At 37.7% G+C, this 25,401-nt stretch overlaps 4 protein-coding genes across 5 annotated transcripts; 3 read left to right on the top strand and 1 right to left on the bottom strand.

Annotated features, from left to right (window-relative positions):
* Positions 1-17,430: 17,430 nt before the first annotated feature.
* Positions 17,431-19,683, top strand: LOC106425408 (agamous-like MADS-box protein AGL9 homolog). Of its 2 annotated transcripts, none has more exons than XM_013866141.3 (8): positions 17,431-17,720; positions 18,344-18,428; positions 18,531-18,598; positions 18,683-18,782; positions 18,857-18,898; positions 18,997-19,038; positions 19,167-19,309; positions 19,432-19,683. In XM_013866141.3, exons 1-8 carry the CDS (start codon positions 17,482-17,484, stop codon positions 19,523-19,525), a joined length of 813 nt encoding a protein of 270 aa, XP_013721595.2. In that variant the 5' UTR covers positions 17,431-17,481; the 3' UTR covers positions 19,526-19,683. The 2 variants fall into 2 exon arrangements, with proteins under 2 accessions (XP_013721595.2, XP_013721594.1); XM_013866140.3 differs by having other exon boundaries at positions 17,489-17,720; positions 19,429-19,683.
* A 1,285-nt stretch (positions 19,684-20,968) lies between these two features.
* On the top strand, positions 20,969-22,138 carry LOC106425430. Its single transcript, XM_013866157.3, has 2 exons — positions 20,969-21,640; positions 21,866-22,138. The coding sequence occupies exons 1-2, from the start codon at positions 21,241-21,243 to the stop codon at positions 21,880-21,882; spliced, it is 417 nt and encodes a 138-aa protein (XP_013721611.1). The 5' UTR covers positions 20,969-21,240; the 3' UTR covers positions 21,883-22,138.
* A 197-nt stretch (positions 22,139-22,335) lies between these two features.
* BNAC07G11320D lies at positions 22,336-23,820 on the top strand. Its single transcript, XM_013866156.3, has 2 exons — positions 22,336-22,704; positions 23,194-23,820. Exons 1-2 carry the CDS (start codon positions 22,564-22,566, stop codon positions 23,635-23,637), a joined length of 585 nt encoding a protein of 194 aa, XP_013721610.1. The 5' UTR covers positions 22,336-22,563; the 3' UTR covers positions 23,638-23,820.
* LOC106425431 (nuclear transport factor 2A) lies at positions 23,746-25,209 on the bottom strand. Its single transcript, XM_013866158.3, has 2 exons — positions 24,726-25,209; positions 23,746-24,062 (listed from the first exon to the last, which is right to left on the bottom strand). Exons 1-2 carry the CDS (start codon positions 25,020-25,022, stop codon positions 23,991-23,993), a joined length of 369 nt encoding a protein of 122 aa, XP_013721612.1. The 5' UTR covers positions 25,023-25,209; the 3' UTR covers positions 23,746-23,990.
* Positions 25,210-25,401: the final 192 nt, after the last annotated feature.

Below are 25,401 nucleotides of genomic sequence, written 5' to 3'. Positions count from 1 at the left end.
AGAACGCACTTAGAGCCAAACGAAAGTTCAGGTTCATCAATGGTAGTTTGAAGATTCCTGACGAGAAGGAGAATCCGGTGGAGATAGAGATGTGGAGAACAACAAACTCGATGATAGTAGGGTGGATAAGGGCGTCCATCTCACCTACCATACGATCAACAATGCCCTTCTCCCCTGATGCATGCAAGATGTGGAACGAGCTTAAGAAGCGCCTCTCGGTGGGAAGTGGAGTTCGTGTTCATCAACTCAAGTCTGAGTTGGCTGCGTGTAAGCAGGAAGGTTCGAGTGTGATGGAGTATTTTGGGAGGTTATCTAAGAAGTGGGAAGAGCTGTTGTGTTGTAAACCTCTCCCATTGTGTACTTGTGCAGCATTAGAGGTGTATGCCAAGGAGTATGAAGAAGAGAAGGTACACCAGTTTCTTATGGGGTTGGATGAAGCGAGATACGATAATGTTGTTACGACACTTATCGGATCAGAGATGTTGCCTGATCTCAATACGGTGTATCAACGTGTAGTACGTGAGGAGAATAGGATTGGTGTGTCTCACGTTGAGTCAAAAGAAGCACCAGTCGGGTTCAATGTGAAGGTAGGAGGTGAGGAGTCTTCGCCAGGAGGTATCATGGCTGTTGTTGCACGAGGACGTAGTGGTGTTGTGTGTGATCACTGCGGGAGATCTGGTCATGAGAAGAAGGAGTGTTGGCAGCTCATTGGTTTCCCATAATGGTTTAACGAGCGCAATCAGTCAGGTGGGAGAGGTAGCAGAGGCAGAGGCAGAGGAAGAACTAACAGCTCCAGAGCCAATGCAATGCAAGTGTCCGCAGCTTCTACAAATGCGAACAGTCAGACCTCAGGTTTTCCACCGCTAAGTGCTGAGCAACGGGCGTCACTTGCCTCATTTCTGGAGCGCCAGAAGCAGTCCCCAATACCCGACAAGTTGAATGGTAATGTGCAAACGGGTAAAGTTATTATAGATACTGGAGCATCGCATCAAATGACAGGAGATATCACTTTACTTAGTGAGGTTCACAGTGTGATACCTCGTCCTGTGAGTTTTGCGGATGGTAGTCATACTATGGCAACAAAGTGTGGTAGCTTAAAGTTGTCAGAGAAACTCACGTTGTTGAATGTTCTCTATGTTCAAAATTTGAATTGTACTTTACTTTCGGTTGCGAAGTTGTTTCGGCAAACTGGATGTCTTGCAGTGTTTTCTGATACTCTATGTGTATTACAGGACCGTTTTACGAAGACTCTGATTGGAGCCGGTGAAGTGAAAGATGGTGTTTATATTTATCGTGATGTGACAGTCACGAGAGGTCATCGAGTCAAGGCATCGGAAGATCAGACTTTGTGGCATCGTCGGCTGGGACATCCCACATTTGGTGTTTTGAGTTATTTGCCTCTTATTTCTGGTGTTAAAGACGTCTCAACCAAATTTGGTGGATACGATATTTGTTTTCAGTCTAAACAGACTAGAGAGTTGTTTTCATAAAGTTCTAATAAAAGTTTGGGTTCATTTGATTTGATACACATTGATCTATGGGGTCCATATCGTGTTCCGTATTTGTGTGGCGCGGTTTATTTTCCCACTATTGTTGACGACTACTCAAGGGCTGTATGGATACATCTCCTTCTTGAGAAGAGTGAGGTGAAAACAGTTCTCCCAAACTTCATTTCTCTTACTAGTCGACAATTTGGTAGAAATGTGAAAACAGTGAGAAGTGATAATGGAACATAGTTTATGTGTCTGACGAGATACTTTGCGGAGCAGGGGATTCTCCATCAGACATCTTGCGTAAACACGCCACACCAAAATGGCAGAGAGGAAAGGAAGCATCGCCATATCTTGAACGTTGCGAGGTCACTATTGTTTCAGGCGAATCTACCTGTCAGTTTCTGGGGAGAGAGTGTGTTGGCTGCTGCTCACCTTATTAACAGGACTCCATCAAAGTTACTTGAGGGAAAGATGCCATACGAGTGTTTGTATGGTAAGAGACCTGAGTATAATAATATTAAGTTGTTTGGTTGTCTGAGTTTTGCTCATCAAGCAAGGAGGGACAAAGATAAGTTTGGAGCAAGAAGTAGGAAGTGTATCTTTGTAGGATACCCATTTGGAAAGAAGGGTTGGAAGTTGTTCGATATGGATAAAAACGAGTTATTTGTCTCTAGAGACGTGGTGTTTGATGAGACAGTGTTCCCGTATACAGCAAAGAGAGATGAGACAGTTCATGTTCCGGTTGCGATGGAATTTGGAACGTATGATGAGATACCCCAGACTGAGATTGTGCTCGACAGGGGGAGTGTTGAACATGTCAAGAGCGTTGTGGAGTCTGTGACAGAGCAACACTCAGAAGCAGAGCATTGTGATAAAGAACCGAGTACTAGCGGAGAAGTGTTGAGTGAAGATGTGGTGCACAAGGAAGCTTTGGGGCGTGGACACAAAAGTTCACAACCACCGGCTAAGCTACGAGATTATGTGCTCTACAACACGCAAAGTTCTCTTGATAAACATAACACCATCACTCGCGCCGATCCTCCAACAGAGTCATCAACAACGGTTCCAGGTAAAACACCTTACCCCATTACTGATTATGTGAATGATGCCCAGTTTTCATTTGCCCATCAGGCTTTCCTTGCGGCTGTGAGTGTCGGGTTGATACCAAAGAACTATAAGGAAGCTTTCAAGGATCAAAAGTGGAAGAAGGCAGTGAAGGTTGAAGTAGATGCACTTGAGCTTAGTAGAACATGGGATGTAGTTGACCTACCACCAGGGAAGAAAGCCATTGGTAGCAAGTGGGTGTTCACTATTAAGTATAATGCAGATGGGACTATACAGAGGTTCAAAGCTAGACTTGTCTGTTGTGGAAACCATCAAGTAGAGGGTGAATATTATGAAGAAACATTCGCACCTGTGGCCAAGATGAACACGGTTTGAACTCTTTTACAAGTTTATGTAGCAAAGAATTGGGAAGTGCACCAGATGGATGTCAATAATGCATTTCTACATGGAGATTTGGAAGAAGAAGTGTACATGAGACTTCCCCCAGGGTTTCAATCGGATAATCCAAACAAAGTGTGCAAGCTGCGTAAATCTTTGTATGGGTTGAAACAAGCTCCCAGGTGTTGGTTTGAGAAACTGAGAAAAGCTCTTACAGGATTCGGGTTTGTGCAATCATATGAGGATTATTCGTTGTTTACTTATATCAAGGGAGATAAGAGTGTGTGAGTTCTCATATACGTAGATGACTTGATCGTCACGGGTGATGATCTGGATATGATGGTAAAGTTCAAAAAGTACTTGAGTGACTGTTTTCACATGAAAGTTTGGGGAAGGCCAAGTACTTTCTTGGTATAGAGATCGCGAGAAGTCCTCAGAGAATGTTTTTATCACAGCGTAAGTATGCGCTAGACATCGTAGATGAGGTTGGGATGCTTGGGAGCAAACCGGCAACTACACCAATGGAGATGAACCATCGGTTGCTTGCGGATAAGAGTCCGTTGTGTGTTAATCCTGTGAAGTTCAGGAGAGTAGTGGGTCGTCTGGTGTATTTGACTATAACGAGGCCGGATTTGTCGTATGCAGTTCACTTGCTGTCTCAGGTGATGCATGAGCCAAGAGAGGCACACTGGGAGGCAGTGATGAGAGTTCTACGATACTTGAAGGGGAGTCCAGGTCAAGGTATTATGCTGAGGTCTGACAGTGATTTGAAGATACGAGCATACTGCGACTCTGATTACAACTCATGCCCGCTCACGAAAAGATCATCGTCAGCGTATATGGTGTTACTTGGCAACTCACCTGTCGCATGGAAAACTAAGAAGCAAGACACAGTGTCACACTCGTCTGCAGAGGCCGAGTATCGTGCTATGTCAGATGCATTAAAAGAGCTGAAGTGGATGAAGAGACTTCTGGAGGATCTTGGAGTTAAGCATGAGACACAGATGGAGTTGTTTTGTGATAGTAAAGCTGCCATCTACATCGCAGCGAATCTTGTGTTCCATGAACGGACGAAACACATAGAGAAAGACTGTCACAGTGTGAGAGACGCGGTAAAAGACAAGCTCATCTCTACCGTTCATGTTCGGACTAATGAGCAACTCGAAGATATATTGACAAAGGCTTTGGGAGCTTCACCATTTTGTTGCTTGTTGTCCAAGTTTGGAGTGTGTGACTTGCACGTTCCAACTTGAGGGGGAGTGTTAAGGAAGGGTCTAGATGGTTTTAGACCGACGTACGTAAATGTATATTGGATAAGTTCTGTTGTAAAGATAAGGGTAGATAGAGATCGGTAGATTCTATTATGATTTGGTGTTATCATGTAATGTGTATATAAGTCACGATTGTGACAGAGAAGAAAACAAGATCTTTTCACCATATCTCTCGTTTACACTATCCAAAGGTAACCCCTAAAGAGCTTTCCATGTTGCCTTCCGTATCAAAAATGTAATGTCAAAGAGTCAAAGATCCATACATCTGTTCCACTAGTTTAGAACGTGTTTTGGCTCTAGTCTTGTAGGATCAAGCACTTGGAGTTCATAAACTGCTTTTATAAACAATCATCAATTGATATCGAGAATGCAGGCAAGGTTGTTTTATTAAAGGTATTTACAATTCTCAGTTCACATTTCTCATTCTCTGTCTTTACTCTTGCATTCAGACTTGACTTCACACTGTAAAACATACACAAACTTATGGAGACTCATGATGACGTTTCACATGGATTGACGAATTACATCTTCGATGTCTTAAATCTCTACGTTAGTATAGTACAAAGAGTCAAAAGATCCATACATCTGTTTGTTTCTGAAATCTAAAAGTAAATGTAAGTAACACAACAATTCTCCGTTTGTAAAAAAAAATTCGTTAATTAGTAATGTTGTTAAAACCAAATCAAGTTTAGTTACACACGTTTGAACATTTTAATTTCTTGGAAGCTGAAACCTTTTATTTTATACATAATGACGATGAGTCCGAGACTATAGTCACTTACTATACAAAAGACTGGTCCCCAAAAACTTTTAAAAACCCACTCAGTAAACCCAAGAACCAGTGGCGGATGTAGACAATTTTTTGGATGGGGGCAAATTACATATAAACACAGAAATTGAAGATATAATATGATTTTAGTAAGGGGAAATGACTAAAAAAATAAGTAACATCAAACAGAATTTAAATTTTTCATGGGTGCAAGTGCTACCTCCTTGGCCTACCTATATCCGCCACTGCCAAGAACTATTTGAATATAACCCCATCTTTCTGTTTTTGACAATGAGGTCCCATTCTAATTACGTCTTGACATGGACCATGTCTGTCTATTTTTAGAAGCTTAATCAGACGGTTCTTATTCCCCTCCATGACACACCGTCTTATAACCGTCCGATTCAACCTAACGCCTAATGGACCACATCACTAATAGTACTTCGCAACTTAGCTGTCGTGTAGGGTTTCACGTGGCATTTATTTGTTCTACAGTTTGCATCGCAAATTTGCAAGTTGATGTCTGGTCCCCATCGATCATCACCGTTTCTTTAGCATCATCGAAGAAAATAGCATTTTTGATTCTGAGAACTCATTATAACCGTTGGATCTCATCGATGTATATCTATCCTTGTTGGGTCATGTGTGTGCTCCAGGGCATAGGACCCCAAAGCAATAAAGAGTATTCCAAGTGCTTCTCTCTTACATATTGACCATTTTTTTATTATAATGTTTTTTTTTTTTTTGGTCAAACTTTTATTATAATGTATATGCTTTAGAGTTTAGACGTAGAAATCTATTATGCGATACGATACGTACGAGATTATATAACTTACAAGACCTCACGTCCTATCATTAAATTATAGTATGCCTTCAAGGTTTTCTGTTTTCCTCCGTATAAAAATACCTTAAAGAGACTTCAAGAATGATGACTTTATTTTCTTGAAATGTATTTTTTTTTTTAAATAGTACCACTGACATCAGTAAATAATTAGATAGTTGAATGTACTTTAGTTTCTCTGGTTTAGTGCACAACATCTTTATCAGTTGTCGTCATCTTACATTGAAATGTATGACCAGATCTGATAAGAAGTGAATACGTACTTGGCTTACTCTCTTGTCCTCTAGATACCCTTTTCTAACCAATTTTGATTGTCGTAAGTTAACCAGTAAATTCTTTATTTTACCGAAATTGAAGCAAAACAAACTATCAGAATCTGGAGCCCTACCCGGACAAACTAGCTCAACTGGTAACACCTCAGACTCCGGTTTGAGAGATCACGAGTTCGAGTCTCGGGCGGGGAGGAGTGTCCAGGGCCGTAATGGTACAGCCGAAAGCCCGAACCCCGTCTGGTTAAACAAAAAAAAAAAAAAAAAAAAAAAATCTGGAGCCCTGTTTAATAAGGGCTAATGGAACACTTACAAAATTGCTTGTAATGCTTCTAGAATCAAACTAGTGATGATTAAACTTGCAAATCAGAGAAAGGAAGCTTTTATAACCAAACAGAATAATAATGCTATGTTTAGTTTTCTAATTGAATCATACCTTTGTCTCCAACACCTACTTACCAGCCAAAATAAAGCTATTACGTTTGCAAACAAAAAGGACTAAAAGTTTTAGTCAGACATGAACTCTTACATCGGACGAACCCTAAGATGACCAAAATATACTATAACCTATATTCAAAACTATGTTTATTTTATCCATTAATGTTTTCTTCAAAACTCTTTTTATACCAAACTAAAGTTATCAACATAGTAGTGTTTGGCAAACTCAAACAACAAACATTAAATTATGAGAATGTTATCATTTTTTATAATATCAAAAATACATAGGACTATAAATGAGGAAAAAGATAACAAATCTAACAGTAAGAATTTAGATATGGGAAATTGGACTGTATGACATGAAAAAAAAGTTAATTCACAAACTAGCCAATTTCCCTATCATTCTTATATACACTATTACATTTATATAATAATATTGTATTAGCCCTCTTTTTCACCGGCTCAACCTTCAAAGAAAAAAATTTAATTAATGATTATTAATTGTGAAAGATAAAACATGGTTCTTTGTTGCCCACACACACTCACAAAATAAGTTTTTTATTGCTGATATTTGGAAAAGTGAATAGATTTCTCCAAAATAGATTTGAGCGATGAAGATGTTACAGACTACGTTCCCGAAAAGTTTTGTGGAGGAAGAAACCGGTTTAGGAGGCTTTGTCGGTGACGAAAAGGAGATGCTTCTCAGATTCCAAAAGCGACTGTAGCAAGACACCTGAACATGTATGTATCTGAATTTACAGGAAATCTATGTTGTATGTGGGAGAAGATGAACAATTTTTATTATTGTATTCTATTCTATGCATATAAAATATTCTATGCATATAAAATATTCTATGCATATAAAATAGAAATGTATATTTTGTTATGCATTATATTTTGTTTTTATACTATTTTATCATGCTCCATTTCATTTGTTGGTTAATAAAAAGTGTTGAATTTTGTTTAGAAATATAGTTTGTAATTTTCTTAAATTCTAACTATCTTTACATGTGTCTGTAAAAATTGTATTGTGATTTATATTGTATAGTTTAATATTACATAATATAATTTAATATTATATAATATTATGTATTTTTTAGATTTTGATATTTGAATTTATGGTTCATATTTGGGTTAGAGTTTAATGATTAGAGAATAGGGTTTAGTATTTAGAAGATGAAAGGGTATGACTGGGGTTAGTATTAACTTCTTACATGCAATCACATACATTTCATAATTTCACCAATATGTACTATGTTATTTATTTTGTTTCATTCTATTTGGGTTTAGAGTTTATATTTGGGTTTAGGGTTTATATTTGGGTTTAAGGTTTAGACTTGGGTTTAGGGTTTACTGATTAGAGCTTAGGGTGTAATATTTAGGGGTTGTGGTGGGATTAGGGATAACTAAAGTTGAGATATGTTTAATATTTAAAAGTTGTAGGTGGAGTTATATTCTTATACTATTTCGGTGATATGGAATAAAGTACTCGGTGCATATATATGTGGTTTATAAATGTATACGTGGATGATTCCACTAAGAGAAAGACGTCACCTACTTTTTCACTTGCAACTGGAAACCTTTTAATCCACCGAGCAGAACCGGATAAAATAATACTACAAAAAAACACACCGAATTCCGACGGAGGTTCCGACGGACACCAAGGTCGTCGGACATTTGTGACGGAATACTGACAAATTTCCGACCAAATCCAAAAAAATTAAGTCGTCGGAATTCCATCGGCTATTTCTGACGAAATATGGTTCGTCGGAATTTTCCGACGACTTTTCGACGACATTCCGATAAAAAATGTAACCGTTGTAGTCGTCGGAAGTTCGTCGGTATATTCCGACAAATTTCCGACGACATTCCGACGAACCATGTGACCGTTCCCGACAAATATATATGACCGTTATATAGCCGTTTGAGATTGGACAATACCGACGGAATTCCGACGGACTGCTTTACATCGGTCGGAATTTCGTCGGAAAGTCGTCGGAGGTCCGTAACCAATTTCCTATAAATACAACACCTCCTCATTCAACTCATTCACACTTCATTCTCTCTTCATTCTCTTTAGTCATAACAATTCCGTGAAAATCATGTCTTCAGAAGTTTATTATCGTTCGTGGATGGATAAACCTCATTTGGATCCGAACACCAATTTGCTTACGGAAGAATACGTTCAAGGGATTGGAGAATTCATGAGGCTTGTTCAACAGCAACCGGATGCAAAAAGTGGTATGTTAAGATGTCCCTGCTCTTCTTGCAATAATAATAAGGTTATAAAAGAATTTGATGTTTGGACTCATTTGTATATGAAAGGGTTTTCACGTAATTATAAAGTTTGGTACCTTCATGGGGAAACTGGTTATGAATATGGTAGTACTAGCGAACCTCAGCCTGTTAGTGAACCTCATCCTGATATTAGGTTAGAAGAATCTAGAACGGATATAGATTATGATGTAGGTACTGAGCAGATGGTACATGATCATTATAGAAGGGAAGAACCAAACCCCGAATCTAGGAGATTTTTTGACATGTTGGATGCAGGAAAACAACCTTTGTATCAAAATTGTAGAGATGGTCATTCAGTCTTATCATCTGCAACTAGATTAATGGGTATTAAGACAGACTATAATTTGGCTGAAGAATGTATGGATGCGATTACTGATTTTGTCAAAGGTATTCTACCTAAGGATAACCTTGCACCGGGTTCATACTACGAGGTTCAGAAACTTGTTGCAGGTCTTCAACTACCGTATGAAGTGATAGATGTATGTATTGACAACTGCATGATCTACTGGAGAGCGGATGAGACACGGAATGTATGCAAATTTTGTGGGAAACCTCGTTATCAGGAGACGAGGGGAAGAGTTCCGATCCCATTCAAAAGAATGTGGTATTTGCCTTTGACGGAAAGATTGAAGAGGTTGTATCAGTGTGAGCGCACAGCAAAAGCAATGAGATGGCATGCAGAGCATTCCACAAATGGTGAGATTAGACATCCTTCAGATGCAAAGGCTTGGAAACATTTCCAGTCAACATATCCAGAATTTGCGGAAGAGAGAAGAAATATTTATCTTGGATTATCTACTGATGGTTTCAGCCCATTTGGAAAGCATGGAAGGCAGTATTCTCTATGGCCAGTTATTGTGACACCGTACAACTTACGGCCGAGCTTGTGCATGCGACGAGAGTTTTTGTTTCTCTCAATTCTTGTCCCCGGGCCAGATCATCCTAAAAGATCACTAGATGTGTTTCTTCAACCACTAATATATGAGTTGCAACAACTATGGGCGCATGGTTTTGAGACATACGATGTTTCGCGCAAAGAAAACTTTCAGATGCGGGCAGTACTTATGTGGACAATAAGTGACTTTCCAGCATATGGTATGTTATCTGGATGGACAACACATGGGAAGCTATCATGTCCATATTGTCAAGATGACACAGATGCTTTCCAACTAAAGAACGGAAGGAAAACGTGTTGGTTTGACTGTCACAGACGATTTCTACCACCTGATCATCCATACCGCAGGAGTAAGACTTCGTTTACGAAGAACAAGCAGGTGTTTGATGGTCCACCTGAGGAAGTTAGTGGGAAAGATTTGTTGAAGCAGTTTAGGTATTTTGATGCAGAAAGGACGCCAGATGTAGGTGGACATGAAAACATTCGAGTCAATGCGGTTGGAGAGCTACATAACTGGCACAAAAAGAGTATTTTCTGGGATCTGCCATATTGGGAGAGTCATCTATTGCGGCATAATTTAGATGTCATGCATATTGAGAAGAACTTCTTCGATAATCTGATGAACACAGTCCTTAACATCCAAGGTAAAACGAAGGATAATTTGAAGTCAAGGTTGGATTTAGTCGATATTTGTGATCGTTCTGAACTTCACGTTGATGAGAACGGTACGGCCCCTTTTCCCATTTATCGGCTAGATGGTGCTAGAAAAGAAGAGTTCTTTGATTGGATTACAGATAAAGTGAAATTTCCTGACGGATATGCATCAAATTTGGGGAACTGCGTTGATAGAAGCGAAGGAAAGTTTACTGGCTTGAAGAGTCATGATTGTCATGTAATTATGCAGCGCCTCCTTCCGTTTGCTTTTTCAGCATTATTGCCACGTAATGTTCATGAAGCAAATTGCAGGTATATTATATTTTTACAATTTAATTTATTTTTATATTTAACAATTATGCTTATAAAAACTTAATACTTACGAAAATTATGTCTTTTATCTATGTATGGATTAGTGTTTTCTTCTGCGACTTATGCAGCAAAGTAGTGACTGAAGAGGGTATTAATAATTTGAAGACAAACGCACCATTCAGCATGTGCAACCTTGAGAAGATATTTCCTCCATCATTCTTTGATGTAATGGAACATCTTGCTATTCATCTCGCAAGAGAATTGGAACTTGGTGGTCCTGTGCAGTACAGATGGATGTATATTTTTGAGCGTTATATGCATCATCTGAAGAAGATGGTCAAAAATCAAAGCAGGGTGGAAGGATCTATAGTGGCACAGGTGATCAATGAAGAAACTGCAATCTTTGCTGAAAATTATTTTCTACCAGAAGTGCATACAAAACACCGAAGACCTGCTCGGCATGATGATAAAGGGGAGAGAGCAACATGTCATGTTACTATCCCAAGCATGTTCAAGGAAATAGGACGACTTAGTGGAAAATTCACGAAGCGGAGACTTACGAACACTGAGCACGCTCATTTGCAAACATATTTGCTCACCAACTGTGAAGATGTTCTACAATATGAGAGGTAAAAATATTTATTCATTTATTGTTAGATTAATATTCAATAAATTTATTTCATATTGATAATATTTTTGTATATAGTGTATATATGGCGGAGTTGCGTATGACTCACAGGCATGCAACGGAAGATGAGCTTCGACAACTTAGAGATAACGGATTTGCTGTGTGGCTTCGTAGTTATGTGAGTCATATATCATATTACCCTATGCAAATGATTAGTTTAAATTTAATATATATAAACTAATTAATTTTGAAATCATATATGTTTTTTTTTATAGGTGAATGATGGTTTGGCCAGAGGTCTTGTATTCGATGATTGGATACGCGAATTTGTGCAGGGACCAAACTATGTGGTCAAATCATATCCTAAATTTTGTACGCGAGGATATGCATTCACAAGGAAATGTCATTCTAAGACAACATATGATGCTGGTGTTTCATCTTCTTCTGGTGACGATGTCTACTACGGCAACATAAAAGAAATATTGGAAATCCAATTTCCTGGAATGGTTGGATTGCGTTGTGTAGTATTCTATTGTGATTGGTATGACACCACCCTAGATAGAGGAGTGAAGATTGATGCGTTTGGTGTTACATCAGTTCATTCGCGGCGGAAACTTCAATATTATGATCCCTTCATTCTTGGTTCGCAAGCTGATCAGGTATGTCAATCTATTCATAATTTTTTACCAATATAATTAATTAATGTTATATATTTTACTAATACTTGTATAATTGATATGTATAGGTGTGCTACATCAGTTACCCTCGGGTGACGTACAGAGACGATCCATGGGTTACTGTAACGCAAATCAACCCAAGAGGACGAGTGGATGGAACTTCTGATGATGATGAACCATTGCAACCAGAGTCTACCAGCAACGCCCAGGCAGTTGAAGATTTGGAAAATGTTCAACTCGTTGAGAATTTGACTGTGTTTGGACATGATGCTGTCGTACATTCAGAGCCGGAAGCCGAGGTTGGGGAGTTTGATGAAGATTCAGAAGATTCTGATTAGTTTTTTTTTTTTTTTTTTTTTTTTTTTTAATGGTCCGTCGGAAATCCCTCGCAATATACCGATGACATAGCGACGACAATGAGTTTCATTGAAAATTGGAAAGGTCGTCGGTATTTCGTCGGAAAATACCGACGACATGTGTTTCTATAAAGTTTCAATCATAAAAATCTATAAATTTAGATGCCAAAACTATGAAAATAACACATAATAAGTGTTTAGTATAGTATTAGATCGCAACCGTTCAAATATAACAACTCATTAAAATATTTATGTATGCATATCATTGTTTTCATAACATCTCATCTTAACATTATATACTTATACAATCATATTTATATAAGCTTACACAACAAAAAATGTTATTGTGTAAAATCGTGTTATAAAACATTTTTATTGTTAAATCTTTATGCAAAATACTATATATATTATCAAAGATTTGGATTTTGCATTTAGAAACTTGAAATCAACACCCTAAACACTAAGTCGTCGGAATTCCGTCGGAATATACTGACGGAATGTGTCCGTCGGAATATACTGACGGACACATTCCGTCGGAATTTAAATTTGCCCGGGAGAACCAAACCGCTTGAAAATTTTCGCGAATTGGCATTTGGTATATTTTAATTATACCGACGGAATACCGACGAACCCGTGTCCTTCGGAATAGTCTGATATAATAACCCTCCTCCTTCTTCTTTCTTCGTTATCTCCGCATCTCTCTCTCTCTAAATTCCTCTCTCCACCGGCGATTCCTCTCTCTACACCGGCGATTCATCCCTCTACACCGGCGATTCCTCCCCCAAACCCTAAATCATGTAAGAATCATCCCAAACCTTCTTTAATCTCAATTGTTTAGGGTTTTGGATGTTAGATCTCGGATTTTAGGTTGTTTGATTGATAGTTTAGGATATATAAGTTAGGATTGTTGTTTGGATTGTTGTTTTAGTTTATTTTTGGAACATTTTTTTATTTTTAAAAACGTTTTTTGATTTTTAAAACCGTTTTTTGATTTTTTTAAAACGTCTTTTTCATTTTTAAAAACGTTTTTCAAGTTTCCAGTGATGAAATCTATATAATAAAACGTTTTTAAAATTTTTTAAAAATATTTAACAACATTTTTCTATATTTATAATTTTTTTATAATTTTGTATACATATATATATATGTAAATCATGTATAATAAAAATTTTAAATTTTTTTATAATTTTTTATAAGTTTCCACTAATAAACTATGTATAATAAAACGTTTTTTTAAAAAAAATATAAATATTTAACAACATTTTTCTTCATTTATAAATTTTTAACAACATTTTTCTATATTTATAAATTTTTTATAATTTTGTATACATATATATATATATATAAAAGGTTTAATAGTTTTTTTTAAAACGTTTATAAAATCTTTTGTAAATATATAAATGAAAACATTAAAAATAGAAATGATTTGAAAATATGTTTGATGTATTAATTTTTTTTTTTTAGGGCCGAGGATGAAGCCTGCCCCGCAGCCCGTCTTCGACGTAGTTCGGTGAGCAGTTCCCGTGCGTCGGGATCGTCTCATGACTCGGTTCCCGCATATATTCCCGCTCCAGCTCCCTCTGCCCCTCACGCTGCCCCTCACGCTGTTGCTCAACAGGATCCGGGGGTCATGCCGGTTCATCTATTGGTTCAACAACCAGGTCGAGAGCATCTCCCGTTTCTCCAACCCAACCCACGACGAGGCCATAGCACTTGGTTAGTATTTTTTTTATTTGTACCGTTATATTTTTCCTTTAATTGACTTGCTAACTTGTATTTTTTTTTACAGGTTCACCAAGTCGAAAAATGGCATTAGCCGGAGCATCAACCAGATGATGTACTCCATGCTCCGTTTTGGATATCCAAAGTGGTGTGTGATCCCTAACGACGAACGAGAGTTGTGGTTTCATCAGTTTGCGGTATAGTAACTCTTCATTTTTTTAAAGTTTTTACATTTTTTTAAATATATTTACTTATTAAATTGTGTTTGTTTTGTAGCAAGAGTTCAACTGGCACTCCGATCTTACGGAAACAGTCCGTAAGAAATTCAACGAAAAGGCCATGGACTCTTACACAAAGCAGATAAACGCGTGGAAGACAGTTTGGCAGAAGAACAAGAAGCCACGGTTCATCAACGGGGCGGTGTGGGAGCAGTTGATAGCTCATTGGGAGAAGGACGAAACTGCAGAGACGTCTTCTAGGAACTCCAGGAACCGGAAGAGCGATCGTGGCGGGAAAGGTATGTATGTGCACAACCTCGGCGCTTGCTCTATGTCTACTAAGGAGGATGAACTTGTAAGTTTTTTATTATTATTTATCTTTATATTTTTTAAATAAATATTTTATATATTTCTTGGCTAATAATGGCGGTTTTTTTAGATCGAAGCAAATGACGGTAATCCCGTTGATCGTCTCCAACTCATTAAGGTGGCTCACACTAACAAGACGACGGGTCAAATTCAGGACCCCGTGATCAAAGGTGTAGTTGATTTGGTGGAAGCTGAAATAGTTTCCCAATCTCAGCCTCTCTCTGATGACGGCGACTCCACGGGAGCTTCAACCAACCTGTCTCTATTGCAAATAAATGAGATGGTTGAAAAGGTAATTTTTTTATTAATATATTTTTTTTATAATGTCGATTACTTACTTGTCCCTATTTACTTACTTTAAATATTTTTGTAGGCGGTTCCTAAAAGGAAAGGAGGCCGTTTAGTTGGGTTGGCCCGTCGTGCTTCTTCGTATCCGGCATCTTCTTCGCAAGCTCCGTATGCCGATCCCATGATTCTCGAGGAGCTACATGACAAAGATGAACGGATTGGGGCATTGGAGGAGCAGAACACCACTATCCTTTCGGAGAATGCCACTATCCGTTCGGAGAATGCCACTATCCTTGCTGAGTTGGCATCCCAGAAGAAGTTCAACACCGAGATTATGCAGAAGCTAGATCGTTTGATGTCTTCGAGTTCATCTTAGTTTATTTCGGCTTTTTAAAACTTTCGGAATGTTTTTTTTTCTATTTCGGTTTGTATGAATTTTAAACTTTATGAATGTTTTTTTCCTATTTCGGTTTTTATGAATTTAAATTTTATAATATTATTAGTTTTAAATTTCTGATTTTTTAAATTTATTAATATCAAAAAATATATTAAAATGCAAAATTAATTTGTAAAAAAAAATGGGTATATACTGACGGACAATGGTCGTCGGAATATACCGACGGACAATGGTCGTCGGAATATACCGACGGACATATATCCGTCGGAATTTACCGACAAACCACATTTCCGTCGGAATATACCGACGAACGAGGTTCGTCGGTATATTCCGACGACCGTTGTCCGTCGGTAAATTTCGACGCCCAAAGTTCGTCGGAATACACCGAGGAACACTCTACGTCGGAACTGTCCGACGAACGTTCTCCGTCGGTACGTAGTTTTTCAGATGAACTCTGGTCTCGTGTATCCGCATCGTAATATCGTCGGAAGTTCGTCAGAATGACGTTTCTCGGTATTCGTCAGAAAGTCGTCGGAAGTTCTGACGAAATTCCGACGAATTTTTTTTTCCGACGAAACAGTACCGACGGACGGGTTCGTCGGAAATTCGTCGGAATCAGTCTATTCCGACGAATTTCCGACGATTTCGGCCATCAGAATCCCCCTATTTTTTTGTAGCATAAGATACAAATGTTTGACATTGAATTATGTCAAAATCAATGTTACTTCACTCAGTCTATCTCTCTGGCTATTACAAGAATAAGCCCATTAAATATCATCACACCATTAACGAAACATAAAAAGGGTATGTTTTACTCTACATTTTTCACCAATCACAATTCACAGGGGTAATTCAGTAAGTTGAGAAAATCGTACAGGGCTTCACCTAGTTAAGGTTAGGTCACATGATTCAATGAACTCGATTAGAAAAGTAAAACAATTAAAATAAATAAAAATCAGGTGGATTTATCAAAGCTTACCATCCAGAGATTGACACGTGTTGAATATCATCCATTGTCCTACACTATCAGTTTAGGGTTGCCATCAACTCATATCCCACGCGCTATCTCTCCTCTCATCATTGATTTCCAACCGTTGATTTAATCTCTCATCTAATTAAATATCTCCGTCTCTCGAGAACATACTCCTTCCGTTTTTAAAAGATAAAATTTTTAGTATTTTCACACATATTAAGAAAACACATTAAACTACCATAATAAATATATCATTTTCTATAATTTTCAATTTTCAATAACTTTTAACCAATAGTAATTCAATAAAGTCAATTAATTTTCTTAAAATTTACAATTTTTTCATAGAAAACACAAAAAATACATCTTTATGAAACAAGCGTTTTTTTAGAAAGTCTATCATTAAGAAACGGAGGGAATATTAATTAAAGCTTTAATTTAATGGTTTTTAAATGTTAGGGTTTTTATGTAGGAATTTTAGTTAAACCTTAATAACTCGTGATCGAAGTAAAAAAAAAAAGAATGCAACTTTCTTTAACAGGGCCAAAATCACTTTTTCTAAACTAAATATTTAAACTGAAACCACAACTAGTGTTTGAGGAGATAAGTGGAACACTTTCTCTTACCATTTATGTATAGACAAACAAAGAAAAGTCCCGATATTCTCCAAAGTTTGAAAAAATATCTAAGCGGTGATAGAGTAATTAACATTCCATGTTTTGCAAGATTTTCATAAATCCTATGTGGTGTTTTGTAAATTGTGAGTAGTAGCAGGGGCGAAGCTAGTAAGGAGAGAGGGTATGCACATGCTAGTAAGGAGAGAGGGTATGCACATGCGCCCATAACATTTTAAAAAATAGTGTGTTTCTTAGCCTAATTTTATATAAACAGATATTATTATTCGTAAATTTATACTGTGTACGTGCACCCACTCAGAAATCAGTTTGGATTCGTTACTGAGTAGTAGTACAATAATTGAGGGGGTATAGATAAAGAGAATATAGTTAAAAGATTCAACTAGTCAAGCTGACGAAATGTTAATGTACTTAGAGATATATAGATACATTTTTACAAAGATATACATGTACACATTTAAAAAGTTAGAAAATAAAAGAAAAAATAGAAAGCAAATAAGAAAAAAAGAAGGAGAGAGAAGCTCATTCATATATATATATGAGGAATTGCAAAGTAAAAGAGAAGAAGAAGAGAGAAGGAAAGAAGAGGAGAATGGGAAGAGGGAGAGTAGAATTGAAGAGGATAGAGAACAAGATAAATAGGCAAGTGACGTTTGCAAAGAGAAGAAATGGCCTTTTGAAGAAAGCATACGAGCTTTCGGTTCTATGTGATGCAGAGGTTGCTCTCATCATCTTCTCTAATCGAGGAAAACTGTACGAGTTTTGCAGTAGTTCCAGGTATTGTTTATATATCCATTTTTATCTATTGGTTTGATTTTTTATAAGTAAACAAAAGAAGTTACATATGTTGTAGTGTCATTTGATGTGTTGTTGTGTCGCACGTTTTCTTTCATCTTTTAAAAGAAAAGCAAAGAGGAAATGAATACCCATTTCTGATCATTTTACTAGATTAATTAAATAGCTTTGATATATATATATTTAGATTCTCTGTATTATTTGATACATTGAGTTTTAGATTTATCACAGAAGAGGCATTTGATAATCTTATAGGAAATTAGGGTTAATTTCTCTGGTGGTGATATTAGTTAATAACGGTTTTCTAATTAATATTTTCTTCACTTCTAAAAGAGTTCTGCTACATTATGAAATCAAATCATTCATCAATTTTGCAGTCAAATTCAGAAAGTTTTGGGGGTGATTCAAGTAGCTAGCTAGGGCTACCCGTTTTTGTAAGCCTTAGGGATTACAATGTCAAATTCATCTTATCCATTGGATCTTTACTTCAGATAGATTCATCCCTGGGTTCTTAATTGAGATAGATCTTCTCTGAAATTACTCCCAGATATTCTTTCTAAAAGTTGATTTTGATAAATGACTAATTAGTTAATGGTGTGATGCAGCATGATCCGGACACTGGAGAGATACCAAAAGTGCAACTATGGACCTCCAGAGCCCAATGTACCTTCAAGAGAGGCCTTAGCAGTTGTACCGTCCCCTCCTTCTCTTCCTTACCTTTTTATGCTTAGACAAAGTCATGAATTCCTTTGGTTAATTCAAATCCAGTAATGGTAACTTTTTGGTAAGCAGGAACTTAGTAGCCAACAGGAGTATCTTAAGCTTAAGGAGCGTTACGAAGCCTTACAAAGAACCCAAAGGTACAACTAATCAACTCCTTAAGCTACTGCTAGAGTTTGTTTTTTCCTTACGGATTTGTGATGACTTCTGTCTTGAAATAATAGGAATCTATTGGGAGAAGATCTTGGACCTCTTAGTACAAAGGAGCTTGAGTTACTTGAGAGACAGCTTGACTCTTCTTTGAAGCAGATCAGAGCTCTCCGGGTACTACTTTCATTTCTCTCATCATATACCACTATGAAGTCTATATTAATTAAGACCCTATATCAAATTTGCAGACACAGTTCATGCTCGACCAGCTCAATGATCTCCAGAGTAAGGTAATAAAAGAAAAAAAAGAATAGAATGATGAAACAAATGACATATACTCTAAAAATACTAGCTAGCTCACTCTCTTATATATGAATATTTGGAGCAGGAACGCATGTTAAATGAGACAAATAAAACTCTCAGGCTAAGGGTAATGTCCTAATCATTCACAATAATTCAAGAATGTTTATTGATTTGGTAATTACTAAGTATTTAATTAATCCGCTAATTTGTTCAAAAAAAATAATTATTCCGCTAACAAGTACATGTACGTGACAGTTAGCTGATGGATATCAAATGCCACTTCAACTCAACCCGAGTCAAGAAGATCGTCATGTTGACTATGGTCGTCATGATCAACAGCAACACTCTCATCATGCTTTCTTCCAGCCTTTGGAATGCGAACCCATTCTTCAAATGGGGTAACTAACTCACTCTTTATGTGATTAATCAATTTTTTTATCTCTAGCTAGTTTGTGCTGTGTACGTAAAATATTTTCTTTTTAGCATATCTTAAGTAAAACTTTCCGTAACGGTGTAGCAGGTATCAGGGGCATCAAAATCATGGAATGGAAGCAGGACCAAGTGCAATTAATTACATGTTGGGTTGGTTACCTTATGACACTAGCTCTATTTGAATCTTTCTTCAATTTTTGACATTTTATATGAAAACTCTCTTCCCCTCTTAGCTACATGATGATTGCCTCGCTCTATATATCTCTGTCTTGTATGCATTTGTGTGTGTGTAATGTTTATTATGCCCTTCTACAATTAAATAATTTTTTTGGACACATTACTCCCAATGCTCCAACACCGTCACACTAAAATCTTGAGTACATGTATACATATTCCCTTATGGCTTCTATAGATAAATTTGTGTTAAGTAGAGAGTATATGCTTCCAGCTCCAAAATCTTTCTAATTCCCATTTTGTGTTATGTAGTAAGGGTAAGACTTTTGTTTAAATATATATTTTAACAATGAGCTATAATGTATAGTGGACAGAGAGTATAACTCACACTAGCTTATCCAGAGGCTCTTGTATGTATGAAAATCAACATGAAGTTGTTAACTGCCTGTTAAGGAGAAACCCATTGGTTAATTTATCTATATATAGGCCCACACCTGATATTATCTGGGCTACTTCTTATGCAAGGCCGAAGGAGGACTCATCTTCCACGAACTTGCCAAAAATTTGAGTAGACCGACCTTAGCCAAACCAAAATCAGAAAAATAAAAAAAATTGATTACAAGAAGAGAGCTAACTGCTAAGAGAATTTAGAAGTATATATATTACAGTAAATGAAGTATCTGATTCTTAGAGTGTACGTACAGTTAGGTCTTGATAGTAGAGCATTATCATTAGCATCATGATCTATATTCTCCGATCAATAATTGTTAGAAAAGCATACAGCTCCCGCAGTATATACTAATTTTTATAATAATTTTAAATAGCATATTCATATTGTTTTACCAATCATCCTATTAAATTGTTTAACAAAAGCATACAACTCCTGCAACATATTACTTCTATAGCATACTGCTAGCTAATGCTCTACCAATCAAAATCTTAGTAAAACTGATCATGACTAATAAAAATTTCAAAGATTTTGCAATATATATTACTTCTCTATAATGAACCTTTCAATAATTGTCATTAAAATATTTGTTAACTATCAACAAATTGTCAGGAAAATTGTTAATCCCCTTAATTAATTTCACTATTACAAATTTGTTGTTTTTCAACCCTAAGAGCTGGATTGAATAGACAAGTCTGTAAAGTGCAGATGCATTATTAACTTTTCTTATTTGGTGTAACAATTTGGAGGCACAACATGTTTTCTTCTTTTAAAACTCGTGTTATATGATTTCAAACTAGCCGTAAAAGTCAAATAGCCAAAAAAAAAAAAAAAATGAAGAAAACGACTTCTCTGGCATGATTGAAACAAAAATTAAGAAAAGAGAGTTATATAAGATTATGTGGTGGAAGATAAGGCACTACACGTCATTAAAGGGACCCACACTCCCCCCCCCCCCCCCCCTCTCAAATTGTCTTCCACCTCCATTCTTCTGAAACAAACATCCCACAAACTCGCCTCACCGCCGCGTATTCTTCACACGCGCGCCTTCTTTATTGTTTATTCATTTTCCGTTGCTTTTCTCGTTATCCAAACACAAGAAATCTGCTTTTTTTCAGAGATTTTAATAAAAAAAATAATATAAAAAAGTGATCCTTTTGCAGAGAAGATTCAATTCCCTTGTCTCTAGGGGAACCGCATTATTGTCTCCATTACTCCTAAAACCTTTCTTTCTCCCAGACCATCGGCGTATCTATTATCCCGACTTTCACCTACATGATGAGAAGACAAAGAGATGAAGAGTCTAGTAGGGCTTTCTACGACCTATCTGCCCTTGTTCTGTCTCTCCTCCGTTCTCCTCCGATGCCCATTTCTCTCCCGGACCACTTCCCCGATTCACCGGTGGTGAGAAGTCGTCGGCCTCGGTTTTCGTCGTCGCTTTCCATGGCTCACATATCTCCGTCGGGATTCGCGTGGCTGCTTCTCGGCGTATCTGTTGCCCTTATGCTCTGTGGATCTGTGACTTTCTTCATCGGCTTCCTCCTGTTGCCCTGGGTTCTGGCTCTGATCGTGGTTTTCTATGTCGTCGGGATCGTTTCCGCCATTTCCATGGCCGGGAGGTCAATCCTCTGCTACGTCTTGGCGCCACCGTCTCCCCCCAGAAAGGAGGTTTCTGGTAAATTTCGTTTGAGTCTATCCAGATCTTCTTGTTATTATTGAATTTGGGGCTTTTAGAGAATCAGGATCAAACGTAACTCTGACCGCTTTATTTGAAATTCAACAAACGCTAAATCATATATTAGTCGTTGTGTGCCGTAATACATTTTTCCCGAAATTAAAGCTAGCCGATTCATGTTCATGCCTAGTTACAATGTTTGTTTTGGATATAATTCATTTGTAGAATGGAAGCTGTTGTGAAGTGATGCTATCATCATCCCTCATGCAGAGGACCAAAAAAGAATCCAGATTTAGAGTTTTTATATCCTCTTTTATCTGTGTGTTTTGGTTGGGGAAAACCATGTGGATATTGTTTTTTTTACTTTCAAAAAGATTTGTCTGTTAGATAGATAGTAGAGAGAACCTTTCTTATTTGTGCTTTTTTTCATGGATGGTTCTATTATTATTATGTAACATGAGTTTCTTATAAAAAGCATACAAAAAGTACATTTGTCTTCGCTTTTGTTTCTTTTATCCAATTTAGCCGTAAAATATTTGTTTGTAGTTTGATAAAAGTTGTCAGGTCCCGATCATAACCTCGAAATGTAAAGCTTCATTTGTTAGCTTGGATTTTACAGAATTAAACCGTATGAATTCACGACTGGTTTTGGTTCATAAGAATCGAAATAACAAAACCAAATCACATTAAAACAAATTTGGATTGTACCCGTCTCGATCAAATTTCTCGGATAGACAAAAGAAGAATAAATGGCTGGAGGTGCCGTGAGTTATTCAAGAAGCAGTCAATAGATGTTACGTGTCCGCTTACATAAAAAAAAAAAAAAAAAAGAGAAGTGTAAGCAACAAACATCTTTCCAAGGGAGATGGTGGATACATAGAGAGAGGGCGGTGGAGAGGTTATAGAAGCAAAAGTTTTTGGGTATGGAGTCGAGTGAGGATGTGGAGGTTCTGAGCAGAGCCATCGAAAAACTTCTTGATGAGAAGAAGAATAGAGAAATTGCTGGTGAATCCTTTATTGAAGACGATGACGATCAGCTTTTGCTCTCTAGGATTATCTCTCAGGTACCCTTTTCCCCCATCCGTTTTATTTTCATTTAAATCGATTAATCTGATGTTTGCCCAGCGATCAACTTTTGTGAGCACCAGATTGAATATGATGTATGTTTCAATCATTGACTTTTCTGACCAAAAAAAAAAAAAAAACTAAACGAGTCAGTGTAATAATTGTTCTGCTGTGATGCGTGCTTTCATCACAAAGTTTTGTTTGCAAACCAAAAGCTCCAACTCGCTGTGGTTGGATCATTAACAAAAAGTAGATGAACATATCTTTGTTAGCGTCTCCTTATTCTTACTTGAACAACTGGTTGTTTTGGGATGTAACCGTGGGCTTATCTTTCTCAATGAACAAAAAATGACCATTCTCATAAAGTAAAGTTTGTGTTTTGTCAAGTTGCTTTTTGATGGCCAGAAGAACATTCTCTGTACTGGCATGTCTTGATGACCTGTTCCAGTTTCGGGGCTGATGCTAAATTTTTTTATATATAAACTCAGTTGGAATCACCAAATCCGTTCCCAAAAGCAGTTGAGACTACCAGGGAAGAAGCAGAATCATCTTTAACATCTAAAGGAAGAGCAGAGGGTGAGAGACAACTGGAAGAGAGCATAGAAGAAATAGCCAAGGACATCAAGGAGGTGAAGAGGCAGAACAAAGTAACCCACATTCTGCTCTCTGCTTTGATCATCCTGACGTTGACTTGGCAGCTCTCTGAGTACTCAATGATTTACATGATGAAAGAGAGATTAACCCACCCAATCCGATCCATCGGAGGTATGTTTTCCGGGATGTTCAAAGGTAAGATCCGTCCTATCAAGAACAAACTCTCCAACGCCAGGGACGAAGACAATCATCACAATGGGAATGGAACAAACACTGGAGTTCATATCCAAGTGCCCGAGCTGTTGCGAGACTTGGGTTTCGACGACGATGATGAATAATAATAGCTTTCTTTTGTGAGCTGTTTGTGTTATACATTTGCAATCTGGAAACAGTGGTCACACTCTCAATATTTGCTACTGTTTGTAAAAAAAATGCACAGTATGAAAAAGAGTTCCAACAGAGAACTACATTTCTTTCAAACAAACCTTTTGTTTTATCCTTAATAAGCAGTTACTGAATCATGGATCAGTGCCCGAAAACAAAAGGAGTCATTTCAATCAAAGTAACAAGAGAGCTCCATTGATTTAACGTAAAAGCTTCAGTTCCCAAAACATGAATCTAAACCCCCAAACTTTCCATCAGTCTCTTTTGACTTGAAACAATGGTCCATATACCCATGCCACCACATTCCTCAGGCATAGTTCAACCTGAATATGTCGTTGAACACGTAGTAGTTTCCCTGATTCGACACCAAATGGAACATCTGGGGCACAGAAGGAAGTACAATTATGAAACAGTCAAAATCCAAACAACGTGCAGTGCTGATCTCTATGTTAACTCTTATGTAGGGAAAGAAACCAATATCCACGATTCAGAACACAAGAGATGAAAAATGTAGCCTCACTACGAGTAGGTCAGATTGACATGATACATATCTACCATTTACATTATAGTAGCCTGACTGAAGTTCGTACAACACTGATAACAAAGACACAAGTAGCACTAAGAGTTGAATGATGCAGGCATCACTCCACAAACCTAGTTAAGAGTCTTCACCATTAAAAAGAGAAACAAAGTTTCTAGTAGCAGATGATAGATACACAGAGTGTCTAGCAGCAGAGAGATACACACATCACAGAGCAGCAGATGATACACACACTACAGAGTTGAATTACATCTAACGCAATCAATTGGGGAAAAAACTCTTGACCTCAGACCTAATCACAGAGCTATTACTCAATGCATCGCTGAGAATATGAAACATCGTGTCAATTGCAGATCAATCAAGCTTCTAGTGCCCTAATAGCATACCAATCTAAAACCCTAGAGACCCCATCGTAACACAATCGACAACCAGGATTACGAGAAAACACTCAAATCGAAGTTACATAGATCGAGGGGGGAAGGAGATTTCTGGGAAAACAACCTGGCTGAACTTGAGAGCGTGCTGTTCTCCAGCGAGCTGAAGATTCCCGGAGACGAAGACGAGCATGCCGTTGGCGGGACCAGAGGGCTGGCAATCGACGGTGGTGATGTTGTGCTTGCACTGCTGGAAAGGAAGGCTGGTGAGCTTGGCGACGATGTTCTGAGAGCCCTGGATCTTCTGCCCTTCGAAGGTCAACATGGATCCTTCCTGGTAGAGAGAGACCAACCCCGCGCGATTCGAATCGAAGGTCGTGTAGTAGTGCTCGACGAAGGCCTTGGCAACTGCGTCTGGATCCATCTCTCTCTCTCTCTATCGTCTTCCTCTTCTGATCCTTTTCTCTCTCTCTCTCTCTCTCTCTCTCTCTCTCTCTCTCTCTCTGCGTCGTGCTTTCAAAGATTATAGAGAGAGAAGCAAAGAATGAAACTGAGATAAAACCGAAAATTTCCCAATACATCAGATCGATCGAAGACGAGATACTGAATGAAAGAGGCTCTCAAGATACCTTTTAGTGGGCTTTTAACCTCATAATTTTGGGCCCAATATTTATCAATAAGTGATGGAGAGGAGAGTTTCAAGACGCGTGTTGATCGAACCGGTAAAACCATGATCCTCCGGGTCGGTTGTTATAAACACCCAATAACGAATACGTATCAGTGGAAGGTGGTAACGTGTGAAA

Source organism: Brassica napus, chromosome C7, assembly GCF_020379485.1.
Source record: "Brassica napus cultivar Da-Ae chromosome C7, Da-Ae, whole genome shotgun sequence".
NCBI classification, from domain to species: domain Eukaryota; kingdom Viridiplantae; phylum Streptophyta; class Magnoliopsida; order Brassicales; family Brassicaceae; genus Brassica; species Brassica napus.
The sequence above is the reverse complement of the archived record's forward strand: the minus strand, read 5'-3'. Positions and strand labels throughout refer to the sequence as shown.

What these genes read in the sequence shown, in the direction of transcription:
- LOC106425431 (XM_013866158.3), bottom strand. Translation starts at nt 25,022, where the DNA reads ATGGATCCAGACGCAGTTGCCAAGGCCTTCGTCGAGCACTACTACACG. An exon ending in ACGCTCTCAAGTTCAGCCAG is followed by an intron (nt 24,063 to 24,725) that starts GTTGTTTTCCCA and finishes TCTGTGCCCCAG; the next exon opens with ATGTTCCATTTGGTGTCGAA.
- BNAC07G11320D (XM_013866156.3), top strand. Translation starts at nt 22,564, where the DNA reads ATGGAGTCGAGTGAGGATGTGGAGGTTCTGAGCAGAGCCATCGAAAAA. An exon ending in TCTCTAGGATTATCTCTCAG is followed by an intron (nt 22,705 to 23,193) that starts GTACCCTTTTCC and finishes ATATAAACTCAG; the next exon opens with TTGGAATCACCAAATCCGTT.
- LOC106425408 (XM_013866141.3), top strand. Translation starts at nt 17,482, where the DNA reads ATGAGGAATTGCAAAGTAAAAGAGAAGAAGAAGAGAGAAGGAAAGAAG. An exon ending in GAGTTTTGCAGTAGTTCCAG is followed by an intron (nt 17,721 to 18,343) that starts GTATTGTTTATA and finishes GGTGTGATGCAG; the next exon opens with CATGATCCGGACACTGGAGA. An exon ending in CAAGAGAGGCCTTAGCAGTT is followed by an intron (nt 18,429 to 18,530) that starts GTACCGTCCCCT and finishes TTTGGTAAGCAG; the next exon opens with GAACTTAGTAGCCAACAGGA.
- LOC106425430 (XM_013866157.3), top strand. Translation starts at nt 21,241, where the DNA reads ATGATGAGAAGACAAAGAGATGAAGAGTCTAGTAGGGCTTTCTACGAC.